The sequence below is a fragment of the Natator depressus genome, chromosome 25, assembly GCF_965152275.1.
Source record: "Natator depressus isolate rNatDep1 chromosome 25, rNatDep2.hap1, whole genome shotgun sequence".
Lineage (NCBI taxonomy): Eukaryota > Metazoa > Chordata > Testudines > Cheloniidae > Natator > Natator depressus.
The window spans coordinates 6898786-6919400 of record NC_134258.1 but is presented as its reverse complement, the minus strand read 5'-3'; the positions used below and the strand labels follow the sequence as shown (position 1 = coordinate 6919400).

General features: G+C 53.0%; 1 protein-coding gene across 4 annotated transcripts; it reads left to right on the top strand.

Annotated features, from left to right (window-relative positions):
• Nucleotides 1-1121: 1121 nt before the first annotated feature.
• On the top strand, nucleotides 1122-20256 carry ZAP70 (zeta chain of T cell receptor associated protein kinase 70). 4 transcript variants are annotated; one of them, XM_074939336.1, is made up of 13 exons: nucleotides 1122-1523; nucleotides 6300-6460; nucleotides 7023-7161; nucleotides 8641-8722; nucleotides 10524-10568; nucleotides 10804-10814; nucleotides 11936-11984; nucleotides 12727-12907; nucleotides 13861-14067; nucleotides 14927-15119; nucleotides 17191-17331; nucleotides 17889-18001; nucleotides 19586-20256. In XM_074939336.1, exons 1-13 carry the CDS (start codon nucleotides 1122-1124, stop codon nucleotides 19713-19715), a joined length of 1854 nt encoding a protein of 617 aa, XP_074795437.1. In that variant the 3' UTR covers nucleotides 19716-20256. The 4 variants fall into 4 exon arrangements, with proteins under 4 accessions (XP_074795437.1, XP_074795438.1, XP_074795436.1 ...); XM_074939337.1 differs by having other exon boundaries at nucleotides 11936-11996; XM_074939335.1 differs by lacking the exon at nucleotides 10804-10814 and having other exon boundaries at nucleotides 10524-10564.
• Nucleotides 20257-20615: the final 359 nt, after the last annotated feature.

Genomic DNA, 20615 nt, shown 5'->3' with positions numbered 1-20615 from the left:
ACAGGCTCAGCCAGCAGCGTGACATGGTGCACTGGGTTCCTGTTGAGAGCTGGCTCTACCGGGATAGGTGGTAAGTCCCTTTCTCTTATTACTCTGTCGTGAGTCTAGGGGCCTCCGGTGACATCTGCAGATTCCAGTTTGAAAAGGGTGGGAGAATTGCACAGAATCCAATCTGCAATGATGGATTGTCACACTGGAGTCACAGCTTTCTCTGGGTTGATAGGCACAGAGGACCAGCCAAACTGGTTCAGACCACTGGTCCGTCTAATGGACAATCTTTGACAGGGGCCACTGCCAGATACTCTGGTGGAAGATGCAAAAAATTCAGCAACAGATAGGGAAAGGTTCTTCTTTGCCCTTGCCACTTGGCAGTTGGATTATGCCTAGAAGCATAAGGGTTTTATATCCCTTATAAACTTGTATCCTACCTAGTGGAACTGTCAATGTTCTGATTACCCATAGAACTGTCTAGTCCTTTTTTTGAGGCCTGCTAATCTCTTGGCCGTAAGAGTATGTTGAGGTAGCGAGTTCCAAAGGTTAATGATGCATTGCAAAAAACGGTATTTCCTATTATCATGATCTACAGGGACCTCTCTGGAGAGAAGATTTTGGGTAGTAGGGGGCTTTTTAATGTAGACAATAATGGCATAACTAGGTCCAATGACAATGTCAGGCTGCAATTTTTTAACAGTGAGGATAATTAACCATTGGAACAGCTCACTAGGGGAATGTGGTGGATTCTCCATCACCTGAAATCTCTAACTCCAGTCCAGGTGTCTTTCTAAAAACCACACTCTGGCTCAGTCAGCAGTTAGGGGCGTGATGCAGGAACCACAGGGTGGAATTATCTAGCCCGTTACGCAGGAAAGGAGATTAGATGATCAGAATAGTCCCTTCTGGCCTTAGATTCTATTAATTGACCCTGCGGTAATGGCTTGTGGGCAGATGGATGGAGATGGCGACACGGGCCCTGCACTCCCAAGGGGTCCTCTGCCAACAGCTTCCCTTTTTCTGTGGCAGTGTTGCCATGCAATGTCTCAATGAGGAATTCTGCTTCCGTTCCCTAGGCACAGCACACAGAGTGTCTGAGCAGGTCCGAGGAGCCCCGGTCAGCGTACGAGATGCCGGATGCAGCCAGCCACCTGCCCTTCTTCTACGGCAGCATTTCTCGGTCGGAGGCCGAGGAGTACCTCAAACTGGCCGGCATGTCGGATGGCCTCTTCCTCCTACGCCAGTGCCTGCGTAGCCTCGGGGGCTACGTCCTCTCCATGGTCCACAACCTGCAGTTCTACCACTACCCCATCGAGCGCCAGCTGAACGGCACGTACGCCATCGCGGGGGGCAAGGCGCACTGCGGGCCGGAGGAGCTCTGCGAATTCTACTCCAAGGACGCCGACGGGCTCTGCTGCACCCTCCGCAAGCCCTGCAACCGCCCCAGCAGCGTGGAGCTCCAGCCCGGCGTCTTCGACAGCATGCGGGACAACATGGTGCGCGAGTACGTCCGGCAGACGTGGAAATTGGAGGTACTGGCTGGTCCCAAGGCAAAGGCTGTATTCAGTCTTGCTGCCAGTGGTCACACTGTCCCTCAACTCCTCCTCCCTCCGTTCGTCTCACACCGACTCTTCTCGAGCCCTTTCCACACGCTCAGCACAACTGGGGCTCCTGCCATTTGGAAAAGTCTCCCCGAATCTTCCTCCCTTTTCCAGTTCCCGCTGCAGACATAGCTCTGAGCCTTTGCCTGTGCCTTCAAATTCCTCTCTCCCTCTGCTCCGGCTTAACAAAATAGGGCCTGCCTGTCCTCTGTGGCCATTGCAGAGCTCACAGCATAAGAGAGGGGGGCTAGCCCTAGTGTCCTTAGCCTGGCTACAGCGGGGTAGCTGCTACTGTTTGGGTACTCAGCCCAAGCTGGCTGTGCTTCAGGGGTGCTGTACGGGACTTGTACAGAGCCAGACCCTGAGATGCTGATTCCGCTTTTCCTCTGTTCTTCCATCACTGAAGTCACGGGGAGTTTTTCTTGTGGACGCAGGAGTTGGTACGTCGAATCAGAGCTAGCTATGTGTCTATTTATTCCCATTATGAAATAACTAGAATAACACCTGTCCAAGGCTCTAGGCAATGTACCAGACGACAGTGCATGCAATTTAGATCTCGGCAGCATTAATCTGATCAGGTCAGTGAGGGCTCAGCCAGCCCTGCACAGAACTCCTTTCTGTCCTTCCTCCTCTGGGAAGCACACCGCCAGCCTTCTCCCCAAACCCTCACAAACAGGCAGCTTTTGCAGCACATCAACAAGGTCACCAAAAGTTCAGGCTAATTCAGACCAAAGGGGAAAGCATGTTCTAAAATCTCTAGGCCCTCTCTGTCAGGGATATCCAGCTCGCAGGCCCCTGCTGACTGCAGCTGCGGCAGTATGGTACTGGGAGAGAGGAGGTCCTAGGCCATTTAGGGCTTTATAGGTCATATGACCTATCTATGAGAGAGGCAGTGTGGCCTCGTGGACCGAGCCTCAGACTGGGATCTGGAGATTTGGGTTCTAGTTCCGGCTATGCTGCCAGCTGCTTGCTGTGGACAAGTCACCTCACAGCTCTGTGCCTCAGTTTCCCCATGTGTATAATGGGATAATGATACTGCCCTCCTTTGTAAAGTGCTTTGAGTTGTATGGATGAAAAATGCTAGTTAAGAAGTACTATATTAATTATTAGTATGACCCATCTGATCCAGTGTCCTGTCTCTAACAGTGACTGGTACCAGATCCTCTGCAAGAGCAGATGCAGTAAACTCCATAATGGACAATTATCAAATAACCTGCTCACATGGGAAATTTCTCCCAGTCCCCAGGCAGACTGATTGGATAATGACTTTTAACATATGTCCCTTACAAATTTTATCCTCTGTCTAATGTAATGGTGGATGTACTTGTTATCCATAGAAATTTCCAATTCTTTTTTGAAATCTGCTATGCTCTTGGCCTGAATGAGATCTTGTGGCAGAAGGTTCCACAGGCTAATTATAATTGTGTGAAGACATACTGCCTTTTATCAGTTTTAAATTTGACACTTTGTTTCATTGAACATCCCCTTGTTCTTGTATACCAAGAGAGGATGATTAGAAGTTTTCTCTCTACCTTCTGTTTATTATCCAATACTTTGTATATGTTATTACGTCCCATCTTATTCACCTCCTCTCTAAGGAAAACAGTCCCAAATTTTACAATCTCTCTTCATATTAGACTATTCCACGCCCCTAAACATGTTGCCCATTTCCAAACCTCCTCTAATTCTGCAATATCTTATTTTTAGATGGGGTGTGTGATGGGTTCCCTGGGGTGCAGCCTGGGACTGTGGGACTGCTGTGTCCCCTGGACTCACTCCAGCCTGGGCTGTCTCTCACAATGCCTTGCTAGTGACCAGCAGCAAACCCCTCCAGGCGCTGTGATCACTCAGCACAACCACATGTGGAGTCCCACACCTAGCTAGATTGCATGAATGCTCCCAGAGCCACTCATGAATCACACAGAGAAAGGCACCAGCCGAATCCCCCCAGCTCCCAGCACTGTACCCCAGGAATATACCGTATTGCACTGCTCAAGATGGGCAGTGCAAATTTATTAATTGGTTCACCACTTCATCAGTGGAAAATGGATATATACCAGCCTTTGTCAAACCTGAGCAGATTTGCCCCACACTTCATACAAATTCACTGGTAAAGATAAACAAACGTATTGACTATAAAAGGTAGATTTAAAGTGATATTAAGTGATAAGGCAACAAGTCAAAGTTAGTTACCAAAAGAAATAAAATATAAGCATACAGTCTAACCTCTCAACCCTATTAGACTGGGCAACAACTAGATTGAGCAGTTTTTATCACCCCACTGGATATTGCAATCCTTAATATACAGGTTTTTTCCTTAAACCTGGTCCTATTTCCTCTGTTGGAATCTTGTCTTCTTCTCAGCGTCTTAGTTGCTTGCAGCGTAGGTTGGGACAGGAGAAAAGGCCCAGTATGTGTCCACTTTATCTGTTTTATACCCTCAGTCCATATGCTTGGAAAACACAAGTCCAGGCATATCTGGGTGGGCCTTGCTGAGTCTCTAGGCAAGGCTGAGAAATTCCCCTCATGTGGCCTCATGCAGGTGAGTCATTGCATCGTAGCTCCCTTGCTGGACAATGGTTGTTGATTGGTGGTTTGACACCCCACCTGGGTGCTGGCTACTTTCCTTGCTGTTGCCTCTGGGGAGCTAATGTCTGGCTGATTCTCCAACTTACAGCATGTCTTAGTGACCACCATACAACACAATTCTCATAACTTCATATGCATTACTGATATACACATATGAATGGAGAAATGACCTTCAGCAGGTCATAACCTTTCCCCTAATACCTTACAAGGCATGCTTTATATGTAAGATCACAATCACATATAAATGAGGAATATGGGGGTTACAGGGCACTCCCGCAAGGTACAGAATGTCACAGGGTGACCAGATCTGCACATAGTAGTTCAGAGGCAGATGCACCATTGATTTGTATATTGTATATATATGTGGTATTACAGTAATTTCAATGTCACACTCCCTCCCCTTCTTTATGCATCCTACAAATTTTGCTTTGTCAGCCTCTGGTCCACATTGAGCAAAAGTCTTCACTGAACTGTCCATAACAATGCCGGGGTCCTTTCTCCTAGCTGATACAGTCAATTAAGAACCCAGTTCATATTATTCCCTCCAATGGCCATTACTTCGCCTTTGTCAACAATGAATTTCATCTGCTATTGTGTTTCCCATTCCCTCTGAAATTCCTTGCCAGTTTCCACTGGTGTAAGTGTATAGATTTCAATGCAGTAACTCCATGGTCTACTGCGGTGTGAGAGCAAAATAAGGCCTCAAATGGTTAATATGGTCCCACTCACTGTTCTAACAGAAATAAGCCCTTGCAATAGGGTTGCCAACCTTCTAGGATTGTACTGGAGACTCCAGGAATTAAAGATCAATCTTTAATTAAAGATTATATCATGTGATGAAACCTCCAGGAATACGTCCAACCAAAATTGGCAACCCTGCCTTGCAACAGAAAGGCATCACCGAATCAATGGCTTGTCTATGTTATTAATAGTATTATCAGAGCACCCAGGAGCCTGATCCCCAGTCCTGGACCAGGACTCCATTGTGCTAAGAATGACAAGACATCCTTTGAGGGTGGGGTGGCAAAATCACCTAGGAGATTTGGGTACCCATTGCCCATCAGAAATCAATAAATCTCAAAGGTGGCTGGGAAATACTCCCAGCTTCACAGCTGCAGTGCTCCACAGGTTCTTACCTGGTGTTCTTGTAGCCGCCAGGTGCAATCCGAGAGGGGTCATAGAGAGGCTTGGCAGGATGGGCATCATCCACGTGCTAGGCTGTTTGGGCTGGTCTACACTACGGGGAGGATCAATCTAAGTTACGCAACTTCAGCTATGTGAATAACATAGCTGAAGTCGATGTACTTAGATCTACTCACCGCAGTGTCTTCACTGCGGTGTGCGTCTCCCGTCAATTCCCCTTGCGCGTCTCGTTGAATCGACCGGAATCGACACTAGAGTGATCGGCGGTCGATTTATCGCATCTATACTAGACACGATAAAAAGACCCCCGCTGGATCGATCGCTGCCTGTCGATCTGGACTGTAGTGTAGACAAGCCCCTCAGACACAAAGGAGATATAGGTGCTTACATGCAAGTCCAGGTTGTTAATATAAAGTGTGCCATCTACAGGCAAATAAGAAAATGTAATTGTCCACATATGCGGGAGTCATAAACTTGCCGTGCACTGTGAATGGCTTCAAGATTACATTGCTCTTAACAGGGAGTAGGGAGCAAAGTAAAGGGAGACAGAGCAGCCAGGAGAGAGTTTAAAAGGCCTCTGGATTGACAATGGAAGACAGACCCCAAGGCTTGTGACCAGCTCTAACAATAGTCCTCTTCTAAAGGCCACCATGACCTTCTGCTTCTCTCACCTGCAAGTCGGTGAGCTCCCTTCCCTTCCCCACAATGGGTAGTGAGGGGCGGGAGGGAGAGGGACGCCCTTGGAAGATGGAGTCACTCTGGATTTAGACGGGAGCAGAATTCAGCCCAGTATCACTCCAGTGGTGTGGGCAGCCAGAGCTTTATCGGCGACCAAGAGAGGGATTCTGAGGTCTCCTGAGAGTTCACTATCACCTGCCCAAGAGGATGCAATAAAAACCAGCGCTGCCCTGCAGCAGCTGGCATGGTGCCTAGCAGTAGCTGGGTAGAGTGGTCTCCCTTCTTGCTTCCTCGCAGGGTGATGCCCTCGAACAGGCCATCATAAGCCAGGCCCCTCAGGTCGAGAAACTCATTGCCACCACTGCCCATGAGAAGATGCCCTGGTACCACGGCAATGTCTCCCGGGAGGAGGCTGAACGCAGGCTCTATTCCGGAGCACAGCCTGATGGGAAATTTCTGTGAGTATCCAAAGCGCTGGGAGATACCTGCTCCTATTACTGTGACCCCCCAACCCCGTTCTGCTCCATCTGCTTGTTTCCGAGGCAACGTAGAGAGGGTGTTGTCAGGTCAGGGCCAGCAGCTGAGCCCGTGTCCCAATTCCCCACATTTCAAGAGGTGGGGGGCAGAGGAATGAACCTAGTGGAGCTCCACGGGGGAGCTCTGGAGGCCCAGGAGCAGCTCCCCTTGACACTCAGACATGGGTCCAGAAAGGACCAGAACAGTGCTGCTGTGAAGTGCGTGCAGGGAGATCCGCGAGGACAGGGCCAGTGTGGCGCGCCGGGTCTCTGCATTGAGATTAGTACCCATCCAGGAGATGTGAGAGCCCCAGGATTTGGAAACCAGGCTTCTGGCCTGTTCCATGGGGAGCAAATCCCACCTCCCCATGGAAAGATGCGGCCCAGGTGGGAGGGGGTGACCCTTCCCAGAGCTCTGGTACAGGCGCCTCATGAGGACGCACGATAATTTCACGGGGTGAGCCCCAAAGCCAGCCCCTCTGACCCCCTCCTCTTTCCCACCCAGACTGCGAGAAAGGAAGGAAAATGGCACCTACGCACTGTCCCTCGTCTATGGGAAAACAGTGTATCACTACCGCATCGACCAGGACAAGTCCGGCAAGTACTCCATCCCCGAGGGGACCAAGTTTGACACGCTGTGGCAGGTATGATACTGTGGGACGCTCTCCCCAGCCCTCCCTGCCCCCAGTCAGGAGGAGGAAAGTTCTTTTGTCTCTGTCTTGGGGGATAGAGCCTGAGCTTCAGAAGCCTTGTGCGGCCGGACCAGGAGAGAAGAGCTCTCTCTCCAGAGGCAGCATTAAGCCTTTAGACCTCAGTTTCCTGCTTCCTGTATCCATCCCCCAGTCAGTTCTGTGCAATAATATGAGCACTCTCTGCTGTAGATCTGAACACGGGCTCTCTGAAATAACCCTTGCCTTGCTGCGCCCTGGGCACTTCTTGGAAGGACACCACCACATTGTGTTTCTAAAGGAGCCGAGAGGAACAATGCCCTTTATTTCTAGCCCCCTGGCCACGACACTTTCATGGTCAGGAACCTCGAGGTGGCCCTGTTAACTAAGCCTGTACTCTGTGGGCATACATCACGTACCGAGCCACAGGATCAGCCCACATAACGCTAGAGATTCCTGCCTACAAGCCCTGACTCACCTGCCTATCCCCTGTCCCTCCCTCCTACTGTGAGCCACCTCCTGCTGCTGTGATGTGTCTGTAGTCAGGGAACTCGGATGCCTTTTGTCTTCTTTCAGAGGAGCAGCCGTGTTAGTCTGTATTTCCAAAAAGAACAGGAGTACAAATTTGTTAGTCTCTAAGGTGCCACAAGTCCTCCTTTCCTTTTGTCTTCTGTGAACGCCACCTTTATTTTTCAAAGATCTCTCTCGTGTGCATAGACAGCAGCCATTTTGGTCTCAGAACTGCTGCAGTCTGCTGCACAGAAGACACACACCATGCTCTCTCCTGGACAGAGCTGTCCAGAGGACGACCATTCCGTTTCAGAGCAAGTCTTGAAGGTTTTTAACGTGTTTTCATTCCGCATTTGAACGAAAACAAAATGTTTTCACACAGATGGAATTGTGTTGACTGCCCATTGCTGGGGGGGTGGAGCGACAGAGAAACTTCTCATATGCTGTAGCACCAGCTTGGGAGACCCAGGTTCAAGTCCTGGTTCTGCATGAGCCAGTGATGGGGGATGAAAAACTCCACTTGGAATCAGGCACCTGGACCTAGTGTCTCAGGGACGTGCCCAGCCACCAGGCTATAGGGTGAAATGAGAGTCCTACTCACAATCACGGGAACCAACACCTCTCTGTGAACTGTTTTGGCTTCAATCCCGTTTCATTTAACTAGAAATGTTCCAACCGGTTCTACTCCTACAGACTTTACTTTCCTCCTTGTTCTCTTTCCCTTTGTGTAGTAACAACCCAAGTCCCTCTCCCCAGCTCTCCCAGCCAGTGGGGTTTGTAAATACAGAGCAAAGAGGGTCCCGAGTACGTAGACAGATGAGAGGAACTAATGGGCTAATGGGGGCCTGTCCGCCACAAACCTAAGAGAAAGAGATACCATAAACCACAAATGTTGCCTGTAAAACAAAGCAGTCATTTTCCTCCTTTTCCCGATTCCTCCCCCAGCTGGTGGAGTACTTGAAACTCAAGCCAGACGGACTGATATATTTCCTGAAGGAAAGCTGCCAAAATCCCAATATGCCGGCAGGTGAGTTGAATCTTAAGGGCAGGACCAGCCATCTTTGGCTGCGAACACCTAACCTCGCCTTCATACTGGGGATCTACCTTAGCTCCGGGATTCTTTCAGTTTTCTGGTGGATCTGCTCAGCTGTTCTCTTGCTTCCTGCCATATTAGACCAGATCACTGGGACCATTTCATTTAGTATCCTGCCTCCTACCCGCCCTGTCTCTTTCTGGGATTTTTGCACATCTCTCGCTGAAGAATCAGGCAATGGCCAGTGCTGGACAGAGGATACTGGGCGAAAGGCCCTTCATCGGCTCGGGACAGAAATTGCAATGTGTGGGTGTGTCATAGCAGGTTCCGGCATTGGCCTATCCTGGCTCTTGCTAAACTGCAGCGTAGTGTCACTTCGTCCTGGCCAAGGGCTATGATAAGGGCTAACAAGGTAGGAGCTCAGCTCCCAGGCCTGCACTCCACACTGAGACAGCTCCCCTCCTCTCCTGTGGCTGCGGGGAGAGCTCCCCCGACTGTTTCACTCCACATTAAGCACTGCTCTGGTCTGTTATCCAACTTCTGCCTTAGCAAACCAGCCCCCGCATCATGCTAGGGCGATGTCTGGCCTGCTGTTAGTCCATCGGGGCTGGAATTCCACTGTTGCCAGATTGAATCGGTCTGGTGCCCTGCAACTGAAAGGGGGTTGATATTTCAGATGAAGGCAAAACTGGTCCCTCCAAGGCACCTACAGGTAGCCCGTTGCGCAAAGCTGAACATGGTGGAGATAAACAAAGACAGGGAAGACAGCGATGATGAAGCCAGATCCAGAGATAGGACAGAGGGGGTCAAAGCCTCAGCTGGCGTAAATTAGTTTAGCACCATTGAATCCAGCCACTGGTTTTCATTTCCACACTGAGGTATCAGTCACCCAGTGCCCTCGTTTAAGCAGGAAGGACAAGGGGCTCTGTCTGCCCCATGGTTCCTGATCCACCACCAAGCATGTTGAATGGTTCTGGCTGTGTGTCCAGAGGAAGGGAAGGGGTTTATTTTTTATTTGCTTCGTTTCTGTCTCTCCCTGGCTGTTTTAGTCCCATTTTTGTTTAAGCTGAGTGTATATCCTGCCGGGGAGCGCTGCCAGATGGACAGCCCTGGAGTCTTAAGGCCTTTTATCCCCACAGCAGGGTCAGTCTGAGCAGCAACAGGGTAAGCTCCCCCGCACCGTACCCAGCCAATATGCCTACATTCTGGTCGGGAGAGACACACAATGTGGGCGCTCAGCACCTCGGACAATCAGGGCCACAATGTTCCAAGTCGGGCAAGAATTAGTGGCCACTTAGGCAAACGTTGGCCTCCGGAGCTTGCCGGAGGTCACTGTGAGACAGTGGCAGAGCTGGGAAGAGAGCCCCAGGGCAAGATTTTCCAAAGTGACTCATGATTTTGGGTGCCCCACTTGAGACACCTTAAAGGGGCCTGATTTTCAGAGGGCAGGTGCTCAGTGCTCCCTGGAAATCAGGCCCCTTTAAGGTGTCTTAAGCGGGACCCCCCAAATCAGGACCACGTCTAGTCAATCTCAGATCAGTGCCCTGTTCGCTGGACTGCAGTATTTCTCCTGGGGCAGGAGCAGAACGCTCTGTCCCTGCTGCTAGCCACGGGGTTCCCTGCACCCGTCTCCTCCCACCCACACCAGAATCTGGGGGCCTCATCCTCATTGACTCCACTTCGTCAGCGCAGTGCGAACTGGAATCAGGCCTGGGCTAAAGAGGTGCATGGAAACCCCTTTGTGCCCAGACCTTCGAGCAGGGCAGTGAGTTAATGTCTCTTTCCTGATTTTCAGCAACCGTGGCACCAATCCCGCCGGCCCACCCCTCCGGAACCGTAAGTTTGGGGTGGTATCTCCTCTCCAACCCTCCAGAGCTTCTCACATCCTTGCCTTTTAGGCCTGGGGAGAAAATCCTGCCTTTCTCTTACTGGAATGTAATATGGGTAGCTTAACCCTGCGGCCCTTCCCGCCTTGGGGCAGAGGGGGAAGGGGAAGTGGCTGGGCACAAATACAGCTGGAGATGGAAGCAAGTTTCCGCCATGCAACATGTGGGCCTATGATTTGGGGAATCAAGCTCAGCCCCAGGCCGGCCTGCCTGGCAGAGGCTGGGAACACTCAGGCAGACCTGCCTAGCCACTGGCTTTTGGCCCGATCTTCGTGCTTCTCTGCCTTTCTGACTGAAAAGTGCTGCAGGGAGTCTCAGGACTCTGGGGTGGGAGAGACACACAGGAGGACTGAGGAAGGGGACTCCCAGCTGTATTGGGCATTCGTGTACATGAGTCTCAGTGCCTGGCTAATAAAGGATGATTCATCACAGAAGGGCGCACTCGACTCTCCAGACAGCCTGCCCCTTCTTCCAGGTTTTGTGCCTAAGAATCCACCTCGGAATATCCACTTCCCCCAGCGCTAGGAGCGGGATCTATAGATTTACTGGGGGCAGAGCTGGACTCCAGATTGGCAGCAGAGTATCTGCCACCTGATGGATCACAGACTGGCTCCAGCCTGCCCCAGGGGTGCACACAAGCCATGCCTGGAGAAGAAAAAGCAAGCTCCTTACCAGTGTTGAGATGGTGGCCTGGATCCCTACTCCCCACCCCCTTCTGTCTACAGATTGTGTGTGGTGGAAGGGACAGCATGGTGGATGGGGCTGCCCTCTCTCTGTGTCCTTGGGGCACAGGCAGGGTGTATGTGCTGCCCCAGTAGATGATGCTAGCTAGAAAGGTCTGCATATGTGCCAGAGAGTGGGCACACAGAGCCAGTGATCTCCTAGAGCCGTAGGGATCACGGGAAGGCACTGGTTCTGGAGGGTCCCTGTCCCCCACCCCAATTGTTTCCCTCATGGGCACTGAGTTTTTCTTTTCCCCAGGGGTGCTCCACTCCTGCTTTGCTCGGGGGTCCCACTCCCACCCCAGGCCTCCCCGAGACCCCCCTCCCCGAGGCCCCCACTCGCTTGCTGCTTTCTGCCCTCCCCCAAGCCCCTCCCCCAGCTGCCAATCAGCCGCTTGGCAGTGCCTCCAGTCAGCTGTTTGGCAGCACCTTGATCAGCCAATCAGAGGCGCCGCCAAACAGCTGTGGCTGGTGGGTGCTGAGCACCCGCTATTTTCCCCCCATGGGTGCAGAGCACCCACGGAGTCGGCGCCGATGGTTTCCCTCCTGTGGTATTAAATGCATCATTGACTTTGTCACTGTTTCTCTCCCAGGCCCAGAGACACGTGGGGGCTCTTAACGCAGACGGATACACCCCGGAGCCCATAGGTGAGTATCGCCGCAGAGGCCGCCCTGCCTGTCGGCACAGATCCAGCCAAGCTGTGGGACGCGATCTAGTGATGCCCCGTGAACCTGCAGCTACAGCAATGCAAGGGAGCGTTTACACAATGCCTAGCACATCAGCACCACCTTCTGGCTAAGAGAGGTGCTGCAAGGCTTTCATAGAATCATAGAAGATCAGGGTTGGAAGGGACCTCAGGAGGTATCTCGTCCAACCCCCTGCTCAAAGCAGGACCAGTCCCCAACTAAATCATCCACTCAAGGCACCCGAGGGCAATCCAAAGGTCCCATTTGTTTTACAGGGCCCCAAACCACTTGCATGAATGCAATTAAACGATCGCTCCCAGGAATAAACCAAGCCCAGCCCAGTCCTGCCCCCCCCTTCCCCCGCCTCACTACTATCTGTGGGCTTGAATCCACAAACACTGAAACATGGATGTAATGCGACTTCAGGGGCACTGCTGATGTGTGAGAAGCCGTGCACACAGCAAGCGTGTTTAGGATCAGGGTCCGGGGTAGAGGGAGTACTGACACATGCAACTCCACCCAGCAGTAGGAGTGGGAGGGGCTGGCACAGGCTGGAAAGCCAAGAGAGGTGACCGAGAGGGAGGCTGGAAGGTCAGCGCAGGGAGGACAGTGGCCAGAGGGAATGGGGAGGCTCTGGGTTCTCCCGAGGGAGTGACAGGCAGGGGGCGCGTGACAGATCCCTGACCTTGTTCTCCTGTGGAAGGCTCAGGGAAATCACGCCTCCTGCCCATGGACACCAGCGTCTACGAGAGTCCCTACAGTGACCCAGAGGAGCTGAAGGACAAGAAGCTCTTCCTGAAGAGGGACCACCTGATGATTGACGAGGTGGAACTGGGGTCAGGGAACTTCGGCTGTGTCAGGAAAGGAGTCTACAAGATGCGGAAGTAAGCGCTGTCCAAAAGGGACGAGAAGGGGAGCATGGCCAGACTGCGCCTAGGATATAGATGGGCCAAACCCATCCCATGTCAGAGGTGTTTGGGCCCAGGGCTTTGTTTCGGACCCATCTCTAGAGCAGATGCTGTAACAGGGATGGAGACAGGAGTGTCTGTGCTGATAGGGGGAGGGGAGGGCGCGTGCATGGGAAAGCTACTGGTGAAAGTTGCAACAGCGACTTCATGTGCACTGGGGAATGTGGAGAGCATTGGAGAGGTGAGCGATGGGAACTCGCACATTGACTGCCAGCACCAGAGGTGTCTGCTGGCCAAAGGTGAATTCAGAAGGGGAGCTCATGGTTTTAAGAAAGGCACCTTGATCCAATAGATGGGGTATGGGATTGAGAAGGAGGAGATGCGTTCTATTCCCGGCTCTGCTACTGACTCCCTGTGTGACCCTGGAAATGGTCCCTCCCCTCTCTGTGCCTCAGTTTCCCCACCTGTGAAATGGCAGTAATCATACTGATCCTGCTTTGTAAGGTGTCTTCAGAGCTATAGATTATAAATGCTACGTGTTATTACTGTGCTAGAAAGGGGGAGGGAAGAGACTAACTGCCCCTGATTGCACAGTCTGAGACAGAATTGCTGTCATTTTATTTCTCTAGCTACCATTTCCTGTCCTTGCGTACTCGAATAGGGTTCCCCAGGGGCACTGCTGCAGGAGCACCTCACCCAGAGTTAATCTGCAATAACCTTGCTTCACAGACCTGTAGCCCATGACCATAACTGGGAACGAGATGCCCTAATAATATCATTATTACCCCAGGCATTGTAGATACAGCCTAGTGAGCCAGCAGCTTTAAACGGTACCACTGATCGGTGGTTCACGTTACTGGCTGTGATACACTCCATCATCTGCAGCTTAACCCACCCCATGTGTGCTCCTCCTCTCGCCCCCTGGCTAGGAAGCAGATTGACGTGGCCATCAAGGTGCTGAAGAGCAACAACGAGAAGGCCGTGAAGGATGAAATGATGAAGGAGGCACAGATCATGCACCAGTTGGACAACCCCTATATCGTCCGCATGATCGGGGTTTGCGAGGCAGAGTCCCTGATGCTGGTCATGGAGATGGCCTCGGGCGGGCCTCTCAACAAGTACTTGTCTTCCAAGAGGTGAGCGTTCTTTGGGGTATTGAATAGCCATGGCTGGCTGATTCCTCTCCCCTTCTGGGCACTGTCCCGTCAGACTCACGGTAACGGCAGACGACTTGCTTTGAAGGTGGAAGGATATGGAAAATAGTTCCAATAAAACACTAGGGAGCTCTCTGAAACATTCCTAGCCTAGTCTGGCCGTGGCACATGTAGGACGGGTGGGGTGAGACAAATGGGCTCTTGGCACACATGTGGGGTGACCCACAGAATGCGCTCAAGCTTTTGCCTCTCAAGGGATGAGACGACATCTCAGACTCCTGAGACGTTTATATCCCACACTCAGGTATCATTTGCCTGCCTGCCCTCTGACCTGATCTCATCTAACACAATGCAAATAATAAGGAAGAATCGAAATGCTCAAAATGTTCTGTTGGGCCTTTCCATCAACAGCTAACGTCCTGTCCAGCCAACCAGCTTTCTCGGTTTCCCAGCCCGGTGATGGCACTACTTGGTGATATAGCCATGTTCCACATGAGGCTTGGAGTGCCATCAAGTTCTAGCAACAATATGTCAGCAAGCTGGCGGTGGAGGATCTGTTGGCTGGCTAGTGGAATTGCCCAATAAAGTATTGTACTTGCTAGTGTGTGCATATCATGGTCTTCTATTGTGTGTAACCAGAACTATGCAGCTGTGTGTCACAGGCCCTGTACTGCTAATAGAGATTTTCTTTTACCTTGCTTAGTAAGGGCTGATGCTTCTGGAGTACGAGAGTCTGAATTCTCTGCTCACTGTGGCTGTGAAGCTCCGAGGGCCATGGTAATGAGTTTCCTACTTCTCCAGGGATTTCTTGCTGTATTGCCCTCTTTTTCCTTTGCCCCAGAGAGGAGATTCCAGTGAGCAATGTGGTAGAGCTGATGCACCAGGTGTCTATAGGGATGAAGTACTTGGAGGAGAAAAACTTCGTCCACAGAGACCTGGCTGCCAGAAATGTCCTGCTCGTCAACCAGCATTATGCCAAGATCAGTGACTTTGGACTTTCCAAGGCTCTTGCTGCTGATGACAGCTATTACAAGGTAAGCGTAAGCACAGCTGAGGAATCACAGACCGGGGCACATCTACAGAGTCAGCCCCGATGGAGTCTGTGCCCTTCACTCCACCTGTTAGCAGAAGCCATGCACGCATCTCACACGCATGCCATTGGGACGCTCACCCCGAACACCCTGTGACCTGACCCTTTCTGGCTTGCTGCTGAGACCTAGAGCCATTCCCAGGAGCTCTGCCTTGTGATCACCCCGAGTTCTTATCATGCCTGTTGTTTATATAATGCCATGTTTGCAAATGTTCAGAAAGCCGGTCCCTGCCCCAAGGAACTTACAGTCCAACACAGACAGATACAATGGAAGGCTAAGGGTCAGGGGTAAGAATGAAGATGCATAATGCTGGAGAGGAAAGACACACACCAGAGGAGAGTTCTGTGAAGGGATCTGAAAGAGGGAGGGGGGCTAGGTATGTATCAGGAGAGGCTGGGGGAGGGTGAAGCAAGAAACAAGAGCTGAGATGCTGGCAGCCAGGAGCTCTGCTGAGCCTTGAGGGTGACAAGGGGCTCGAAATACACATGGACAAAGGGAGGAGGGAACCAAACGGGGGGCAGGGGCGGTGGGTGATGTGGTGGAGCTGTGGGAGAAGAAGGTTATTGTCACTGCAGCCATGTGGAGAAGGGAGGAGCGAAGCAGAGAAGCAGAGAGCGAGGGGAAGAAGGAGCGATGCTGAGTTGATTGGAAGTTCGTCAGGGCAGGGACCAGCTTTCTGTTCTGGGTCTGTAGAGTGCCCAGCACAAGGAGCCCCATTCCCCAAGTAGGGCCCCCAGGTGATCCCACAGTAGAGACAGTAAGTAACAACAATTGCCAACATAGCCGGATGTGCCTGCCACACGATGGCACCATTCGCACAGTGATCTCTCCAGACACAGCTTAGGCCCCAGTTTCATTTCCGAGTGTGTGTGTGTTTTAACCCAGTGGCACACGCATCTGCCAGGTGACACCACAGAATCTGGAACGCATCCGAGAGGCCGTGCAAGAGACCCTGTCCTCTGGATTAGCTGTTGTTCCACCCGCCCTGAGATGGGCGCTATCGATCAAGAACAAGCGTGGCTCCTGGCTGGAACGCTGCCTCCAGAGCCCACCTTCTGGGAGAAATACATATCTGGATTGGATTCTGCATTCAGGGGACCAGAGGACACCCTGGGGCTCTGTAAACGGCTCATTAGTCACATGGAGGATGGGCTGCTCCCAGGCTCCGTTTCAGACAGGGACAGAACTTCCTGTTACTTTCATCCTCCATCAATTCTGGCAAACAGAGCCCTCTCCCTTGTTCCCCTGGAGAGCCAGAAAGGAGGTGGCTCATAGGACCCTGCGCCGATAGCTCAGCTTTGAATTAGCGATGGACTCAGTGCACCATGTGGACTCCAATCCGGATCCAAACAGCCCAAACTGCAGGGGTTTCCAGCCCTGGGCTTTTGGTTCATCCCAGTATAGTGAGAGCGGACAACTCATAAATTGATAGCAGCCTTCGACTACCTGAAGGGGAGTTCCAAAGAGAATGGATCTAGACTGTTTTCAGTGGTGGCAGATGACAGAACAAGGAGCAATGGTCTCAAGTTGCAGTGGGGGAGGGCTAGGTTGGATATTAGGAAAAACTTTTTCACTAGGAGGGTGGTGAAGCACTGGAATGGGTTCCCTAGGGAGGTGGTGGAATCTCCTTCCTTAGAGACTTTTGAGGTCAGGCTTGACAAAGCCCTGGCTGGGATGATTTAGTGGGGATTGGTCCTGCTTTGAGCAGGGGGTTGGACTAGATGATCTCCTGAGGTCTCTTTCAACCCTAATCTTCTATTCTATAAATTGGATATTGGTTCCGGTCGTGACCCACTGCTTCCCTGACCTGCTGGGGTTGCTCGGATCCAGGGTTTGGGGCTAGGCCCTTTGAATCTGCCTTTGGCAGTGAACCCTCACTCGAGAGGTCTTGAGCTCATTGGACTGACAGATACGGCAAGGCAGACCCAAGACAACAGGCTCCGGCTCAGGGCATGGGAGTGTGTCGGACAGTTTCTGGGTAAGCCACACTCTTCTTTCTGTCACTTTGCTGCAGGCCAGGACAGCTGGCAAGTGGCCCCTGAAATGGTACGCGCCAGAGTGTATCCTGTACCACAAGTTCTCCAGCAAGAGTGACGTGTGGAGTTACGGTGTGACCATGTGGGAGGCCTTCACCTACGGGCAGAAACCGTACAAGGTGAGCAGAGCGAGGGCGCACTGCTGGATCAGAGTCCGCTTTACTGACCCAGGGCAGCTCCTTGGCCGTCCCAGCTGAGTTTGTGCTCCCACCCCATCCCCGCTGTTTCAGTGCATCCCGCAAAGAGCCAGGTAGCAGTCCGATAGTAGAGAGAGTACCCAGAGGGCAGGCGGACAGAGCTGTACGTGGGGCAATGAACTCTGGGATGTCTTTCCTCCCAGGACAGGGAGAGGGAGGCCAGCCAAAGTAATCACCCAGTTGTGGTGAGGGGGTCCACCCTACATTGCCAAAAAGCAGGGTGCTGGCCAGGTTACGGGGGGTCAGACCTGTACCAGGGCAGGTATGAGATACTAACGCAAGGTGCTGTGATTACTGACAGCGTCATCACAGGAGGTTGGCCACACCCAGTGCCATTAGCTCCTTACAGACTCAGTGAAAAGGGCCCTCGGGGGGTGGGGGAGTGGGGGTGTCTAACCTGCCCTCTCTCAGCTGCCCCGTCAGCTCCTGTGCTTGGTGGGGAGGGCAGGGTCATTAACAGACTTCCCTACTCACCCTAGAAAATGAAAGGGCCCGAGGTGATCACTTTCATAGAGCAAGGGAAGCGCATGGAGTGCCCAGCAGACTGCCCGGCAGAGATGTACAAGCTGATGATGCAGTGTTGGACCTACAAGTAAGGCTTTCCCCCGGCTAATCTCCCAGCAGACTGGAGCAGGCCCCTTTGGGACTGGGCACATTGTCTGTAGGAGGGTGGCGGGTGTGTGTGGGGGGGTGTCTCCTGTCCTGATCTCCCTCTGGCAAGGGCTGCAGGCTCTGTGATGAGTGATGATTTCCTTTTCGTCCTTCCCCTCCCCTGGCCTGCAGTTCCCCTGGATGAGATTGGAGCCCCTCTGGGGCTCTCTGTCTCAGAAACAGTCTCAGCCTCTCCAAGGAGGCCACCATGCCAGGCTGCAGCATCTGTGGTCAGCAGGTGCCTGGGGATGACCCTAAATGAAACTGACAAGAGCCGGATGGTTGTGACAGGGTTTTAGCTATCAGTCATTAGGTACCACGATGCAAAGCAAAACAGGCTTGGGCGACTCTAGATTTAACATAGCAGCTCCTCAGGGCTAGCCCCTCTGGGTGACTCACCTCTCTGCTCCTCCTGGGGTTTCCGAGCAATTGGAAAGGCATCTCCCTTTGCCACTGACATGTGAAGGAAGTTCCCTTTGCTCTGCTCTGCCTGGTCTAGTCAGTTACTGGCCTTGTTGGTCTTTCTTACCAGGGTGCTAAGCAGCAGGGGTGGTAACTCCCAGGGCGGGCACCCCTACCCGTGAGGGTCCCTTTCCCTGTAGCCTGGCAACGCGGCAGAATCAATGCTCACAGCCAAAGCAGTCAGTGCCTTCCCACAGTCCAGCAGTGGCTTTCCCACTCCGCCAACTTCTGCAGCTTGGGCCCATTCCCGGGTTCTTCTTGAGGTGCTGCTGGATGTCTCCTGCCACGGGACTCAGAGCCTGTCGCTGAGCTGAGTCCAGGCCAGGTCAGATGTGACAGGCATCTGCCTGCTCAGCGCAGAGTCCACATCCCAGACCCGTTAGCACAACTGGCTTCCTTGCCTGCAGACTCAGCAGAGAGGCTAACAATTAACAGACCACGGTGGCCAAACTCTCCTCGCAAGCCCCGGTGCAAACGTGGTGCCAGGAAATCTTCCCACGTCCCGCTCTCTCCCTGCCCCTCTGTCAGCGGACTGGGTCGTAGGCGGTCAGGCCTAGTGGTCGGAGTCTGAATGCCAGAGCCCAGGGGCGAGACAGAGTCAATATCAGGAGTCAGAGCCGAATGCCAGAGCCGAGGGTGGGAGCCAGATTACCAGGAGTCAGGGAACTTAGGAGCAGGGCTGGTTCTGTGGCTGGAACAGGATGGGAACAAGGTGGGGTGCAGGGCAGGGTCTGGCTGGAGCTGTGGAGGAGCAGAGCAGGGCTTGCGGAGGCGAGCACAGGGAGGCAGAGTCCATGGGCATTGAGCAGCCAGCGAGCTGTGGCCGCTGCTAGGTTTAAGAACCGGCCTGCTGGCTTCCTCAGCCAATCAGGCAGGGCAGGCCATGAGGCGCCGTGGCTGGCTCGTTAGGGCGTCAGGCATACTGAGCAGGTGCAGCCGAAGGTCTTACTCCTGACACCGACACTGGGCCCCCTCGGGGAGCGCCTGGGCTGTCCCCCCATCCTGGCCCGTTTGCGTTGCTCCTTCTTGCTGATCTTTCTTCAGTGCCGCCCTTCTCTTCCAGGTGGGAAGATCGCCCAGGGTTTGCAGCGGTGGAAACCATAATCCGTTCCTATTACTACAGTATCGCCGCCAAGACAGAAAAGGGGCCAGAGGAGACGGAGGAGGACAAGGCAACAGCAGCTTTCCCCTGAGTCTTCCTCTCTGTGCCCAGAGGTGTCCTCGGCACATGCGCGCTCTAGTCTTGGTCTTTCAGGAAGGGAGCTGGAGATGCCCTGGCTAGTTTGGGTTTGGTTTTCTCCTGCTGGTGCTTCTTGGGGAGTCACGGAACTGAGCCCTTCGGAAAGAACGGTGCTGGCTGGACTGGCACGGCAAAGAGGAGGCTCCCAAGGGAACTCAGCCATCGTTCAATCTCTCGGCCGTGATTTGCAGCCTTTGCTTGTGCCACCTGAGGGACTGGGCAGAACAGTACGGCAGCCCCCTCCTGCACACCGCCTAACCACCGTCCCCGACTCTCGGCCCTCAGTCCCACCCTGTGCTCCCCCGGGGTTCCCCGCTTTGGCTTCCGCCTCCATCTGCACATTGCATGTCCCCTAACTCCCCCGATTTGTTATTGGGCTGATTATGGCCCTTCCGGTGAAGGGTGCACAGGGGTGGGGGGCAGAAGACAGGGAACCACAGCCCCTGCCCCATGCACCTGGGCAGGAGGCTGCTGGCATATTGCACTCCCAGAGCACAGAATGAGCTGTTGTATGCCCCAAAGGAGCCTGGCTGGGGGACGGGCTGCCAGCCACTTCCACACCTGCTCCTTCCACACCTGCTAGCAGCACTGGGAGGTGGGCGCTGGGGAAGCGTGCACTGCTCCCATTCCGTGGGAGGGGTGGGAACTGCCCGGGAGCCCACTCCCCCATGCCTGCCACAGCCTCTGCAGGACCGGCACCTCCACCAGGGCTGGCCAGAGCGTCTGTGGCCAGGCCTGTGAAACCTTTTTCCACCAGCTAAACCCCTTAGCTCCCTGTGCTCCCCTCCGGCCCCTGCCCTGGTACACGCCCCACCTTGACGAGTGTTGCTCTTTCTCAGCTGGAAGATCTGCT